The sequence below is a fragment of the Myotis yumanensis genome, unplaced genomic scaffold, assembly GCF_028538775.1.
Source record: "Myotis yumanensis isolate MYYU_CA2020_CCGP unplaced genomic scaffold, mMyoYum1.0.hap1 SCAF_4, whole genome shotgun sequence".
NCBI lineage: Eukaryota > Metazoa > Chordata > Mammalia > Chiroptera > Vespertilionidae > Myotis > Myotis yumanensis.
In genome coordinates, this window is record NW_027223755.1 from 92,043,401 (window position 1) to 92,059,207 (window position 15,807).

The window sequence follows — 15,807 nt, forward strand, 5'->3', positions numbered from 1 at the left end:
AGCCAAGGTCATTTTGGGGTGGGGGTGGGGGGAGGGTGTAGCATTTCTTTCTTGCTCTGCAGGTCACAGCTTAACTCTCAGTCACTTCTGCCAACGGGTCGTCACTGGGGACCTCATAGGGGAACTTGTGGCCTCTCTGGAGACATTTCTGGCTTCATCTAGAGCAGCGGTTCTCAACCTGTGGGTCGAGACCCCTTTGGTGGTTGAACGACCCTTTCACAGGGGTCGCCTAAGACCATCCTGCATATCAGGTATTTACATTACGATTCATAACAGTAGCAACATTACAGTTATGAAGTAGCAACAAAAATAATTTTATGGTTGGGGGTCACAACATGAGGAACTGTATTTAAAGGGCCAGAAGGTTGAGAACCACTGATCTAGTGGGAGGCAGCCAGGGATGCTGTGAACCCCCTCAGTGCACAGGACGGGCGGCAGGTACCCCGCCCAGGCGTCCGCAGTGCTGAGGGTGAGACCACCGGGACCCCATCTTCCTCCCGTCCCACTTGCTCGCGGGAGCCCTTCCTGGCTCTGCCTGCAGTCTGTGATCTGGATGGCTGACATTCTGGGGAAAATCCTCTCATTGTCCTGGGCGAGTCCACGGACGGCAGGCGTCTTTTCTGTCTTGGTCACTGCCGCATGCCCAGTGCTAGCACGATGCCTGGTATAGTCAGTGCCCAATGACTACCTGTTTTTGAGTGAATGAAAAGGAACCTGCAATGAGGGCTTTTCTCTATGGATTGATTTCTCTGTCCAGCTTGTACAGCTCTGCCTAATACATCAGGTGAAACTTTGCTTCACTTCAAATTAAACTGTTAGTCCTGTCAAATCCTCTCCCGGGCATCATGTCAAATGGTGAGTGGCTTTCAGAGGTGTTTATAACGCCCGAAAACCCCCTCTCCCGCTGCGGACAGGAACGGAGGCGAAGAGCAGAGGCCATGAACTGAGTACTTCATGTATAAAATGTCACCGTTTTTATTTATCATTGTAAAGAGGTGTATCTCCACCAGATTGTAACAAAATTACCACAGCTTGTTCCAAAAGAAAATTTTAATACAAGAGATTTTAGAAAATTAAACACATTTGTTTAAAAATTCTATCATGTAAACCTTAACATAACAGGGTAGTTACGATAATACTACACGTTTCAGAGCGAGCCCGCCCGCATCCAGGCCTGGGCACCGACAGTAGCCCGGCTCCACATCGTTGCCGTATTACCCCCGACGGCGTCCCGGGGACCCAGGCTGAGGCCTCGCACAGTGGCCCCTGCACCCACAGCCCCTCCTCCCCGAAGTCAGTATCTAATGAGTCAAGCCGTGCTTACTGAGCAGCTGTGCAGGGGGTGGAGCTAAGGCTGCAGAGGTGAAGACGGTCAGGATGAATCCAGATAATAGTCAGCCCCACCCCTCACCCCTAGAAACCGCCCCCGGGCTGGGTCAGAGTGGTCAGCACTCTGCTCTCCTCCTGAGTCCCTGGCCCCGGACTTCGCACGGGCAGCTCCTGTCTGGTCTCTGGGTGGAAACAGTCGTGAGGGTGAGCGAGTGGCCTCTCCCTCCACAGCTCACGTGGCCAGAGGTGACCTGAGCGGCCCCATGGGCAGGTGGCAGCCTGGACAGGTCAGCTAGTGGTTTCCCAGTTTTGACGGGAAGATGTTCACGGGCCGGTAAGAACTGACCCCTGGACATTGAAATGCTAATGACTCCAGCATTCTCTACCGTGGACGGTCGTCCAGGCGCCATCGTTTAGAGAAATCAGACTTTTTCCTAAAGAAGCTGACTGGGTCGGTCGGGAAGCCACTCAACATGGCCTTAGGGCTCCGTGACTGAAGTCAGGAGCATCCATTGGCAGTGTCCTGGCGGAAACGGTGAGAAGTCAGGAGAGGACCACGGAGGCTGCTCCAGGGCCTGCGGGCTGAGCAGGGCGTTCGCTCAGAGCTCGGGCTCGTCGGCCTCCACCCTCATGCCTGTAGATTCCAGAGCTGATGTTTTAGCTTAAAACATAATTAAGACCGCGTGCTACAGAAACATGAAAACGAACTTTTGGCACGGAAATCTGAGATAAAATATACAGTGCTACAATTGTGCAAAAATAGCACAGAAGCTAATCTGAACAGCAAATATTTAAGGTTAGCTTTAATGAAACAATGCACAATATTTGAAACATGATCGCTGCAAACCCCTTGCTCAGAGGCAGACACTGCTCAGGGAAGGGCCCTCTGCCAGGCCCGGCCTGCAGGCTGGGGCGCCATCCAGTGCGCACCACGTCCCGAGGGAACCGCCAGGGAGAGGTCCAGACAGGTGGTGTGCCCGTCTAGGAGGTACCTTAGCCAGACCGATGTCCTGGCAGGTGTGGCCGCTGGCAGGGCCCTTCTCAGGCAGGTGGGCACACCCATCCTCAGGGCGAGGCTGAAAGCCAGCCTGTTCTTTACAGTCAGTTACATGCCTGCCAAGGTGTAAGTGCCTCCCGGTGGACGGACGCTGGGCTGGTGCAGAGGAACCAAGAGGAAGGAAGGACTCTGGAGGGACTAGTTAAAAGGCCCTGCTGGGACCCAGAAAACAGGCCTGGCCCCAGGTGAGGGGCGGCCGGCACCTCTGGGCTGCCACCACGAGCAGGTGGGGTGGGCTGAGGCCTGGGACCTGGGACCCCGGTGCTTAGGTGGGCAACCTGTCCCATGTGATACCCAGAGAAAAAGGAGGCCACCAGCTTGAGGCCACACCGGTGCTGGAAGCCGGCAGTGCTGCGTCTCGTCACCTGGCTGGCGGGCGGTGTGCTGGCTCCAAACCTGGGGACTCACTACTGGGCTTCCAGGGCCTGCTGCCTCGTGCACTGGTAGCAATGATGGAATCGATCCTACGATCCTACGACGTGATCAGCTTTCATTGCCTCTGTTTTGTTATAGGCACAACACACAACCTGCCACCCTGGTAAATTCCAGTGGTTATCAAAGGACTCATCTTAATAAGCTCCCAGCCAGGACAGAGCCGAGCTCTATGATTAGGCCACGCCCACATCCCCCCCCCCCATTACCCTTCCCACTAGGTTTCCTATGATGGTATCCTGTCTTCACTCCTCAATCAGGTGACCCCGTTTGTAACCATGTGACCCCAATGTGCCCAGCTGTTGGGTATTAAAGGTGCCACTGTGGACAGGAGAGCCACCTCCTCCCCCAGGGCCCGACTGGACAAACGCTGGGCTGTTCTAACTGCGGCTCGGCGCACTGCGAGGGACTGCCTGTCCCTCACACGGAGCCGTGCGCCGGGGATGGATGCTGAGCTGGAGCCAGCCATGCCGAGCCAACTGCGGGCCGTCCTTTCTGCGGATGGTCACGGGCTGGGGGGTGTGCGCAGGGGGGTCGGCAGCCTGCCCTCGGAAGTGGATCTGGGTTGAAGCGCAGGGGAAAGTCCCGAGAGGCTGGCATCTGTGCACCTGGCTGGGCCTGGGGTCTGTCTTCCTGCTCTGGGAATAGGGAAGTCCCTCCTTCCACACGCACAGCAGCTGAATGGACTAAATCACTGCAGGACAGTCTGTTTCCAAAGTTAAGGCTCTGAGGAGTTGCTGTAATGTGCATGTCACATGCATATCTGAGCTAAAATTAGGGGTGTCTGTACGTTAAAGGTGATTCCAGGGTTTCTGCATGATCACAAAACAGGGTACAACGAGCAAGCAGCGAAGTTCCCATGTGGCCCTAGGAATGTGCTTTTACAACCAGTGGGAGAGCAGGGCGAGTTTTCCATGAAAAATTCAGCTTCGGAAGATGGGAGGCAGGGTTTCTCCTGTTTGAATACAGGCTGAGCACCTGTCCGCCTGGCTGTGGGAGCAGGTTCCTGGAGGATCGCATGCGGACGTGTTTTGGGGCAGGTGCCGGCAAAGGCTGCTGGTCAGAGTCCGTGGTCCCGGGTGGGGCCGCCGGAGGTGGGTGCTGACACGACCAGAAGGAGAGATGTCGGGGAGCAGGCTCTGCTGTCCAGACGGCAGTGCTGGAAAGTCTCTCGGCTCCGTCACGACGACGGAGGTGGAGCAGACAGCGTGTGGCGCGGGGCAGCTGGAGTGGGGCACCCTGCCCATTTCGGAGGGTGGCTCTGTCCAGAGCAGCTGCAGCGGATGGGGCGCAGTGGGGCGAGTTGAAACGAAGGAGAAGGTTGATCCTGGACTGACTGCAGGGTCCCCTGCCGCCCTGAGAACAGCAGGCCCTTGGCCCACCTGGCTGTCCCCAGAAGGGAGTCAGGCCTATAGCTCTGCGGGCTGTGCGGCTGTACACAGGAGGTGGCTCTCCTGTCCACGGGGCACCTTTAATACCCTGCACAGGTTTCTTCCCAGGGACAGCCCACCTGGGCCCCCTGAGGTCTGAGTGGAGCTGAGGGCTCCGGGACGCAGAGGTGGTTAGCTCCACTGACCGTCCTTCACACGTTTGTCATCCAGTTCCCTACGGATCTGTCCTCAGGTTTCGCGTATCCCCGCGCAGTCTCTTTACAAACAACTTCACATCTGCTTTCTAGTATCTCCCAGAAATGCAGCCTCCTCCTCACAGTGCTTGCGCCCAGGGGAGAGGCAAGTCCATGATTCTGCACAGCCGGCGGCCCTGGCCCGGGAGGGTCTGACTTGGAATGCTGGGGGGGACCGGGGGGAGGCCACACTCTCATTTTATCAGTCTAGGGGCTCAGGGGCCTGGTGCCCTCCAGTCTGTCTTAGGGAATGATCATGATCTGTTCAAGGTGGACGTGCGCCCCAGTTCACAGCGAGCCATGCGGCGGCCCACGAGCTTGGGGGCCAGGCCTGCAGGCCGAGGGCCTAAGAGCCTCTGCAGAACCAAGTCTCTCACAGCCCAAGGCCTCTCGGCTGGGAAGGCAAAGCCACCGATTCCTGGGCAGCCCAGGGTGCTCCACCGTGGGGGCACCATGTTGCCACCGATGGCTGGCTGGGTGAGGTCCCTCAAACCTCACAAAGTGCCTGTGGATCAGGGGCCTTGGGTTTCCTGGGGGCCACTCCTCCCAGAAGCCAGGCGTCACCCGGGAACCACAGTTCAGCATCGCCGACGGGCTCCTTCTCACACAGGCCCCGGGGTCTCCTGTGGGAGAAGCTGCAGAGCTGAGGCTGGCCATGGGGCACTAACAAGGGGTCGTGTCTAATGGCTACTGGTGGGGAGTAAAACGGCAAGGAAACCGCCCCCGTTGGGCCGCAGGCTGCAGCAGGCAGTTGCAGGAAAAAGAGAAAGAAAGACTGTAACAGTCATTCCAGCTCCCAGCGGGAAAAGCCAAGAGGCCGTTTCTGTGGGAACCAGGGGCTCCACGCCCAACTGGCCCTCTGCCGGCCCCTGGGCTGGAGGGAGAGGAGGAAGCCTGGCTGCTTGGGCAGACCCGGGAGAGTGGTGCCCACGTGTCCACGTCTGACCAGTTTAATCGGTGCCATGTGACCGGTGGAAGGTGTGCTCTCAGGTTCACCGGTGCGTGTGGCTGTCACTCCAGGTGGCAGGTCCGGCTGCTGTGGCCGGACTGGGAGCAGGTGGCCGGGGAGGCAGCAGCACAGCACGGAGGCTGAGTCTGGGAGTCCACGGAGGTCAGAGGTCGCCGCTCTGGGGCTCCACGTTGCGCGTCTCCCTGGGGTGGCTGCGGGACAGCTTGGGGAAGCGGGAGGCCACCCTGGGCCGGCTGCTCTTGTTCAGTGGCTCTCCGGGCGGGGCGGCGTCACTGTAAGAAGAGGGGAGAAGGGTTAAGTGGGGCTCCGAGTGCAGGGACAGGACAGCGGAGCAGGGCTCACTGACAGCTGCTGCCCAGCTGGCTGGTGATGCAACACAGAGACACCGAGAGGCCACACTGTTAGGTACACTTTCTCTTTCCAAAGCACAGCTGTGGGGCCACCAGCTCTGGACCGTGTTTAAAGGCTGTGAGAGAAGGTACCAGCCACGGCCTTCACCCCTCCCCACACTCCACCCCTTTTTCACTGATCTTCCAGCAAAGGCACATTCCAGTCCGAGAAGAGAGAATGCTGTGGACACACTGCACGCACAGTCGAGAGGTGCAGCACAGACATGGGAGGGGCTGGGAGAATTCATCCTAAGAGGGTAGTCAAGGCAGATGCCAGTGTCGAATAAGGGCCTCCTCCCAGGGGGTCACTGACTGGTTATCACACACGGGGCGCGGGGCGGTGAAGAGGCGACAGGAGCGCATGTGCTGACCCACCCGTAGAGCCTGCGATGAGGGCGCAGCTACAACCAAGTGGGGTCCGGGGCCTCCTGGCTCGGCTGCCGGCTGGAGCCTCAGAAAAGGCCGAAGAGTAGGTTGTAGAGAAAGAGAAAGAGAAGCAACATTCGAGGACCTGGGTTACAGGGCTCCCGCAGCTGCAGATGTGAGTGAGGGAGCTGCATGGTTCTCAAGAGATCGCTGTCCTGTGCGTGACCTGGGCACGTGGTCAAGGTCCTGTCATGAGACGAGGGAAGGGAAAACACAGTATTTCTCGAGCAACACGTGAGAGGTGGAGCTCGGGGAAATGGAGCACACGGAGTGGTGATGTCAGTCTGGACACCACGCAGGGTGTCCGTGTTCCCACCCGGCCTCAGAGGCGTGGCGTATCCGCATGGGAAAAGGGTCGTGGGTTCATGTGGGAGGGAAGGGAGACAATGGTGCACACGTGGATAAAAACGTGAGGGGACGTGCAGCAGCACTCACAGCCGACATTGTAGTTCTGGGCGACCAGACAGGAGGTGGCGCAGAGTGGACCTATGCGATGCTGTGATCTGTGAGTTTCTAAGGACAGGACTTAAAACACTCTTTTAGGGAGGGCATACCCTACCATGTACAGGGAAACCCTGCAGGACATTCATCCCAGGATCTCTCTCGAACACACAGTGGGAAGCACTGTCCCAGGCACGGAGGATGGAACGGGGAACAAAGCAGGTTCTCCTGGCCCTGGAGCTCACAGAGGTGTTTGCATGTCATCTATATATATAAAAGCCTAAATGACTGAACTACCGAATGACCGTTCGACAGGTCACTGTGACGTGCACTGACCACCAGGGGGCAGACACTCAACACAGGAGCTCAGTGTGCTCCCACAGTGGTAGCGCCGCCGCTCAGCTGACCACTGGGCTCCAGACGCCGGGCTCACAGCTGGTGAGCACGCTGCGGCGGCACTACCGAGCGGCAGCAGTGACAGGCACAGTGGGGCCGGATTGAGCGGGAGCAGTGTGGCACCCAGCACGGACTCGGGCTCCTCCTTGGCTGCCTGCCGCTTCACGCACTACTACATCCCTCAGGGGATGTTGGACTGCTGGTTCCGATCCCAAAACTGGCCGTCCCACATCCCCCAAGGGGTCCCAGATTGTTAGAGGGTGCAGCCAGGCTCAGGGACCCCACTGATGCATGAATCCGTGCCCCAGGCCTCTAGTATAGTATAAAGGTTTAGGTTACAAATGCAGCCAGAGCCCCCCTGAGGGGCCAGCTGCCTGAAGATGGCAGGAAGTGCCCCGAGAGGGACAGGGAGTGAAGGGTGCAGCTGAAGGCCTCGGGGAGCCCACAATCTGGTTGTGTTTTAAGTGGCTCCTGCGTGCTGGGCAGAGGGTGGGCTGGAGGGCCAGTGGTCTGGGCCCAGGGCGCACTCGGAGGATGGGCTGTGGCTGTGAGCACTGGGCTGGTGAACTCTGACCTCCCACGGCTACCGTCACACACTGTCACACACTTATTGGCTCAGGACCACACAGCTGTGATGCACTGTCCTACAGTCCTGGAGGGCAGGCACCCAGAACGGGACTTCCAGGGTGGAAGTCAGGGCGCATCTGTTTCCCCACCTTTTCCGGCACCTCCAGCTGGCGGTCTCCATCACCAAAGCCGCAGTGCAGTACCCCGACCTTCCCCCCTCTAAGGACCCTGTGACCACACCGGGCCTGGGTAACCTCCCTCTTCCGAGACCCTGAGTCACAGCTGCGGGGTCCCCTTTGCCATGGAAAGGGGCACATTCACGGGTCCCAGGGAGCAGGGTGCAGGCATTTTGGGGGTCATTATTCTGCCTAGCACAGATGCTTCTTTCCTTCCTTTTTACCAGCATTTATTATCGTTACTTCTTAACGTTGTATAACTGAACAGTCCTTACTCCAATGAACCTTTGTGAATATTTTGGTTTGAAACACTTTAAAGTACAGCAAAATATTTCATTGGTGGCTTAGGTGCTGCTAATCTGTGCATTTTCTTTTTTTTAACTTTTTTTACTTTTCAATTATAGTTGACATACAATATTATATTAGTTCGAGGTGTAAAACATAGTCATTAGACATTTATATGCCTTATGAAGTGCTCACCCATAAATCTACAACCACCTGACACCATACATAGTTATTACAATATTATCGACTATATTTTCTATGCTGTACTTAACATCCCTGTGACTGTTTTTATACCTGGCAATTTGTACATCTTAATCCCTTCACCTTTTCTCCCAGTCTCCCAAGTCCTCTCCCCTCTGGCAACCATTACTTTGTTCTCTGTACCTATGAGTCTGTTTGTTTTTATCTATTTACTAGAGGCCCAGTGCATAAAATTCGTGCACGGGTAAGGTCCCTAGCAGCTGCCGGCCAGGGCCTCCCTTTGTTCCACGCCGCCCTATCGTGGTCAGTGCGCATCATAGTGAGCGATCAAACTCCCGATGGGTCGAACTCCCAAGGGGACACTTTGCATATTAGGCTTTTATATATATAGATTTTGTTTGTTTTACTAGTAGATTCCACATATAAGTGAAATCATGTGGTATTTGTCTTTCTGTGTTTGACATATTTCACTCAGTACAAGAGTCATATTCTCTTCTTAACCTGTCTACTGATGGACATTCAGGTTGTTTCTATAGCATGGCTATTGCAAATAATGCTGCAATGAACATATGGGTGCATATGTCTTTTTAATTTCTTCAGATAAATACCCAGAAGTGGGCTTGCTGGATCATGTAGAAGTGTTATTTTTAATTTTTTGAGGAACCTCCATACTGTTTTCCTTGGTGGCTGCACCAGTCTGCATTCCCACCAACAGTGCACAAGGGTTTTCTCTCCACCTCCTCACCAACACTGTCGTTTGTTGATTTATTGAAGGCAGCCATTCTGACAGGTGGGAGGTGATATGTGTGGTCTTAATTTGCATTTCCTGTTAGTGACATTGAACATCTTTTCATATGTCTATTGGCTGTCTGTGTGTCCTCTTTGGAGAAATGTCTATTCGGGTCTTCTGCCCATTTCTAATCAGATTGTTTTTGGAGTTTAGTCATATGAGTTCCTTACTAGTAAGTATTTTGGGTATTAACTCCTTAATGGATGTATCATTGGCGAGTGCCTTCTCCCATTCAGTAGGTTGTCATTTCATTTTGTCATTTTGTTGAGGTTTCCTTTGCTGCACAGACTGAGATTTGAATAGGAAGTGGAGAGATTACAGCTGGTACAAAATAGGAGAAATAAGAAAAAGACTTGTATAATAAATATCTCACTGGACCAAAACACTTTAAAAAACAAATCTAATTAAGATGAGCTCACTCTCCTGTCCCCGGGCTCCGTGCCAGGGCTCCCCACTGCGTCCTGAGCCACACCGGGCTCTACAGGCAGAGAATCACCTATGGACGGGCCCTGGGCTCAGGGCCAGGCCTCCCGGGGAGTAGGTGGCAGATCCGGCTCATCCAAGCCCAGTCCAGCTGAGGGAGGGAATGAGACACACCCAAAAGGAAGTGTGACCCCGCAGGGTTCCTTCCCTGGTCTTAGGGGCGGTTCTGTTTAGGATGATCTGATTTTCACGCCTCTCCAGGGACGCGGCCACTGTGCTCAGTGAGACTCCCCTTGTGTTGAGTTGGGGACGGTAGCTCAGTATGACGACAGATGAAATCCCTCTGCTATTACCCGTTGCCCTGGGAGCCTGGGTGTGCTTTCCTTCTGAGCGCGGAAGGGAAGGAAACATCTGACTTTGACCAGGATGGAGTCCCCCTCCCGAGAGCCATTTCTGCGGCCAGGCCAGTCCAGCTGCTCGCCGCTCGGTCCTCCTTCAGAAGGGCATTTACCGAGAGCCCAGAGACAACAGGCCCTTTCTCCTTTCCGTGTTACCAATGCCTCTTCCTCCCTGAGCGCCCCGGAGGACGGGTGGAAGATGCTGGAAGGAATGTCCCCTCGCCCTGCGTAGGTGGGCTTACGTGTAAGTGTCCTTTAAACCACCCCCCTCGCATGGGGCCCGACCCTAAGCCTTGGCCATCACTGGGCGTGACAGGCAGGCAGGATGAGCCCTGCTTGCTGTGACCAGAGCCACTGGGCCTGACTTAGTGGCTTTTGGGGAGGGAGAGTCACAAGTCAATGGGGCCAAGGACAGCGGCCACTTCATTTTGTTTTTCAACCAATGGCACCGACTGTGTGGGAAGGCAGCCTGGGGCAGGGGGCAGGACGGGGCTCTGAGCCAGCTGCCCGCATCCAGTCACGGCCCTGCTGTCTTTGAGACTCATTCCTTTGTCTGTCCCATGGGGACGATGATCAGTGCTGTGACAGGGACGAGAGTGAACCCATGCAAAGCCACCTGCCAGCCGCATTTCCTTAGATAAGTTCCCTGCTCTTGCTGCTGTAACAAAGGTGGGTGGTTGTGAGCGTTATGTGGATAAAGCTGGGACAATAACCACTCAGAACTGTGGGCTTTGCCAGGTGCCATGCGAGGCCCTGGTGTACAGAGGTGAACAGGAGTCTGAGGAGTCCACAGCCTCGTTGGGGAGCAGGCAGGGTGGGCCCAGAGCAGACTGTGACAGTGGAACACGGTGGCTGCTTCACACCGGGAACACAGGGTGCTGAGCACAGGCAGTGAGAGGGCTTCCTGGAGGGGAAGAGCGAGAAGGACGGGCAGTGGGAGTTGGATGGTTCGCCGTGAGAGGGCTCTTTAGATTTGCCTGAAGGCTACAGCCCTGTGGTGGCTGTGTGGGCCCAGTGACTTCCCTCCCTGGAAGCAGGACTGACCTTGGGGCTGTCAAACACCCACGGCTGACTCAGTGAGTGCAGCTGGTACCCAGGGTGGACTGGAATGGCGGGGGGCGGGGGGGGGGGGGGGTGCCAGGCACAGCTCAGTCTAAAGGTCAGAGCAGCAGTGACAAGGAGCTAAGCCCACTGTGGTTGGGTGAGTGGGCAGGACTATTGTGATAATTCCCACGAACAGGAGAGTGGATGGCGCCGAGGCTCCCGGAAGATGAGCCAGCTGGGGCCAGCTGAGTGCAGACGCTGTGGCGGGTCCATAACTAGTGGGTGATGGGTGACAGGGCAGCTGACGAGCAGGGCTGGTGCTGTTGAAAGCGCTGAGCTGGAGCGAAGAGAGTGGGGACAGGACTCATTGGCACATATGAGGCCAAACCACACGAAACTGACATTTATTTTCCAGGTCAAAAACCATCTAATAGTTTCATGGACCTGTGGGCCATTTGCATGTCTTCTTTGGAAAAAAATGTCTACTCAAGTCCTTGGCCTATTTTTAAAACAGAGAAATGCAAAACCACAGTGATACTGCCTCACACCTGTCAGGATGGCTGGTATCTAGAAAACAGGACAGCGACTGTCGGTGAGGGCGTGGCAGACTCGGTGGGAAAGCAAAACGGTGCCGCCGCTCTCGCCAACAGTGTGGAGGCGCCTCAAAACTCACAAAAGGGACTGCCTTCCGACCCAGCTATCCCACTGCTGGGTTTTATCCTAAGAACTGAAATCGGGATCTCAGGGAGATCTCTGCCCTCCTACTCACTGCAGCATTATTCACAACAGCCGAGATTCGAAAATCCCCCAACCCCTGGGTGGGCAAGTGGATAAAGCAAGTGTGATGTGTGCACACAGTGGGACAGTCAGTCTGTGTGACAACTCGGAGGACACTGTGCTGAGTGAACCGAGCCCGTCACAGAAGGACAAATACCTCAACATTGTGTCTAAGAGTCAAACTCACAGAATCAAAGGCTGGAGTAGTGGTGGCTAGAGGCGGGGAGAGGTGAGGGTGGGGAGTTACTAATCAACAGCCACAGGGTTTCAGTTGAGCAAGAATAAGCTTTAGAGATGTCACATAGCATGGTACCCACAGCCAACAGTAATGTGTGGTACACTTAACATTTGCCAAGAGGGTAGAGTACATGTTACATTCCTGGGGTTTAAGAGTAGTACCTGCAGGCATGGGGTTGTGGGTGTGTGCAGCCTGGTGGGGGAGGGGTCTGGGGGATGGAGGAAGAGGAGGAGCCTTGGCCAGGCCCGGGGTGCATCCACAGAGCCCAGGGCATGTGCGGGAAGTTCCAAGGCAGAGGGAAGACCTCAGGTTGATGAGGAAAGACTTAAATAAGGGCTATTGATTTTTTTTTTTTAACTAGGGCTCACTGGAGCCCTGCAGCCGCTGCCTCCAATCCCATCACCTTCTCTGTCTTCGAAATTAAATTCTCACTCCTCACAGCCCGTGTTAGCGCCAACTCCCTGCCTCGCGCCCTGGTGAGACCTAGGGAGGGGCAGTGCCGGTTTACCCGCCGCTCCAGCATCAGGCCACGGAGGAAGTAGCTGTCTCTTCCCCAGCAGCCTGTGCTTCTGTGACACGGTGGCTTGTGGCTCTGGGGCTGGGCAAGAGCCGAGCCGGTGAGCAAAGCACCACTGCATTCCCGACTCTCCTGACTGCTCAGTGCCGCGCTGTGTCTGCCCCAATTTTACAGACAAGAAAGGGGGGTCTGGACGGCAGGAAAGGCCCCATCCCCCAGAAGGGATTTCCAAAGGCCATGCAGTCATTGACTGAACTCCGTATTCCGAGTCAGAAAACCTGCGTTCCTCCGTTAGACGGGTTAGGACCTTGGGAAGATGCACAACCCTCCCAAGACTCAGTTCTCTGACCTGTGAAATGGGGATGGTGCCGGTCCTGCCTGCCATTCACGTATCGTGGGCACATACGTCTTGAGCCTGTTAGCGTTAGGAATCGTGGTGGCTCTTTCGAGGCCCTGAGATAACTGACAAGAATGCGAGCAGCATGGGAAGTCTGGCAGAATCTTCGGAACCTGGGTTGGGTTGCGTGCCATCAACATATCAAGGGACCCGGTAGAGGCTTTTTACAAAGACTTTACAAACTACTGAAATACAGCGAATTCCCAAACCTCCCATTCCCTCTTCCCCAGAGCCACCTCCTCAACGCCCTCCATCGTCGGCCGGGGGAGTGGCTGCGAGGCCATTTCTGGAACACAACCAGCCTCTTGGTCTGGATCCACCTGAGGTGGTCTCGTGTCCTAGCAGGGCCGCGGAGCTCCGGAGATGGAGAGGGGTGGTATTCGGTGGGGGGCTTGGAGACAACTTGAAGAAATGTCGGCCAACAAGCGGGCAGTCAGCCTTAGGATGTGTCTGTCAGCGACGAGGGCGAGAGAACTGTGGGGCTGCCATCATGAAGACCTGGTGACAAGCACTGTTCCCGGGCCGGGGCTGGACCTGGTGCCGGGCTCTGGGAAGATCACAGACTCAGCTCTGGCCTTCAAGCTGCTCAGACTAGGGATCTGACTGGGGGGCGGGCAGGGAACACAGCGACCACACAAGCCAAGCACGGCGCTGGGGACAGAGGGAGCTGGGAGGACCGAGCACCGAGGGATGAGGAGGGCTCAGTGAGGACCGGAAGGAAAGGGCTTCCGAGCAGAGGACGGCCTGGAACAGGCCCCAGGAGGAGAAAGACGGGCTGTGGTGAAGCTGCAGTTGGATGCAGGGCAGTGTTTGGGCCAGGAAGGCCATGAGATGGCAGACAGGTGAGGTCCACGCCCTCTGCTGATCCACTTTCCAGAGGTGAGACCACTCAGCCAGTGGTGAGCCAGGGCTCAGCGTTTCCATGGGAACAAAATTCATGACATTCAGACTTGGGCAGTTTCCCCGTCACTGGGTCACTTCTGTGACCAATATGCACGACCACTTTAGGTGCCACACTTGCCAACTAAGGACATGACACACATTCCACAGCCCAGCTGCCCCTATCTGCACTGTCGCTGATGCCAACGTGATAGAAAGCACAGGCTCTCAGAATAAAGGCCACTCCCTCAGCATCTGCACTGTCTTCACGCGGAAGAGGCTGTCGGGATGGGCTCCAGGCCTCAGGATCTCAGAACCACTGTCTAGGTGACCCGAATGCTCCCCCGGCCCCCAGGTCAGTGTGAAGGTGAGGCCACTTGTGGGGGCCCCGCATTCTTATGGGAAGTGGCCAGGACTGAGGCCCGGGCCCTTGTGCCAGGGCTGTGACGAGGACATGTGCAGTGTCCCTAGATTACACCTCTGTCATCTCTTACGCTCTCCTTCCTGCTTCCCCACATCGGCATATCCCCATGTAATAGGCAAGATGTATCTTTAAATACCTTTGGCCTGTATGTAAAAATACATAAACATGGGTTTAATACACATTAAAACAATAAAAAAAGACATTTCTAATGTATCACCATGGTTCACTTTCCACCCAAAGGCAGGGTGAGTGTTCTCTTCTTCACAATGTGTGTTTTGGGCAGGTTAGATGCACCTCAGAGGCATCATGCTCCATGGAAGGAGCCAGGCTCAAAGGCTGCACCGTCTGACTCCACTTGTGACGCCTGGAAAAGGCCACGCTGCAGGGGCGAGGGCAGGTGGAGAGCGCGAGGGGCTGTCCAGAGCCGGGCCCTAGGGAATGCTGGGGTGAGGGAGCTGTTCCGGCTCATGGTGCTGGTGCTGGTGCATGACTCCATGCATTTGCCAACACACACAGAACTGTATAATAATAAAAAGGGGAAATCTGACCACATAAGTTATACCTCAATCTCAATAAGCTTGGCTGGAAAAGGCCGTCTTTTTACATTCCCGCTTTCCCAGCATGAGTGAGCGCCTCCCATCGGCCTGGGTCTCTGGGAGACAGTGACCTCTCCTTCCCGGGGTAGAAAGGGCAGGGCGCTGGGGACAGAAATCTTTGACTTGGTTGATTATGAGCTGAGCTACCTGGACAGGTCGCTGATGCTCCACTGGACTCGATTTCTCACATGTAAGACGAGATCACAGTAAAAAGATAAATGGCAATTTAACCCTTTGCACTCCGAACCATTCTGGACATTGGCTACCAGCTACTCGACGCTACTTTGCGGCGGAAACGTGCATTTACAGACCCTCGTATTATTTAGTATAATTTTGGAACCAAGTAACGTATTATGATATTGGACTTATATGAATTGGGTGACATAGAGGAATGTATATTTGCAAAAAAACCAATATTTTATTGTTTATAATTTTGTACAGTATGATAAGTTTTGTAACACTCCCCAATATGCATTGCAGGCTGATTAGTGCATGTTTGACAGTAATAAGTGGTTTGACGCCTGCCACCAGGTGTTTTCCTGTTAGAACACACAATGCAGTCCCGTTTTCTTTGTCCCACATCGGGAATATGTAGTTTATTGTTTAATCCAACACAAAACCCGCTGACATTTCTTGTATATATCTTAGTAATTTTACGATATTTTGATTTAATTTCTTTGTGCCATTTCAAAATAAAACTTCAGGGAAACATGCATGTCTCAAAAAGTTGCGTTGAAATAACTCAATTCCCCGTAATCACTAATAAACTGCAATGTCCCCTGAGAGGGGACATCCGAGTGATATGCTAGAATTCCGATGTCCCCTGAGAGGGGACAGCGGAGTGCAAAGGGTTAAACATGGACAAAGGGTTTGACAGCCATTTCTCCAAAGAAGATATACAAATGACCAGTCAGAATATGAAAAGATACTCAACATCATTAGTCATCAGACACCACTTCACACCCACTAGAGCAGTTCTCAACCTTGCCTGCACATTAGAATCACCTGAGAATCTCTTTAAAATCCTGATT

General features: G+C 54.7%; 1 protein-coding gene across 2 annotated transcripts in view; it reads right to left on the reverse strand.

Moving 5' to 3' along the window:
* Positions 1–959: 959 nt before the first annotated feature.
* The window catches only part of SNX29 (sorting nexin 29), a 445,003-nt gene continuing 430,155 nt past the window's right edge, over positions 960–15,807 (reverse strand). For both annotated transcript variants that reach the window (XM_070412958.1, XM_070412961.1), the window contains one exon: positions 960–5,684. In XM_070412958.1, the coding sequence (XP_070269059.1) occupies positions 5,555–5,684 (130 nt within the window). In that variant the 3' untranslated portion in view covers positions 960–5,554. The remainder of the gene's footprint in view (positions 5,685–15,807) is intronic.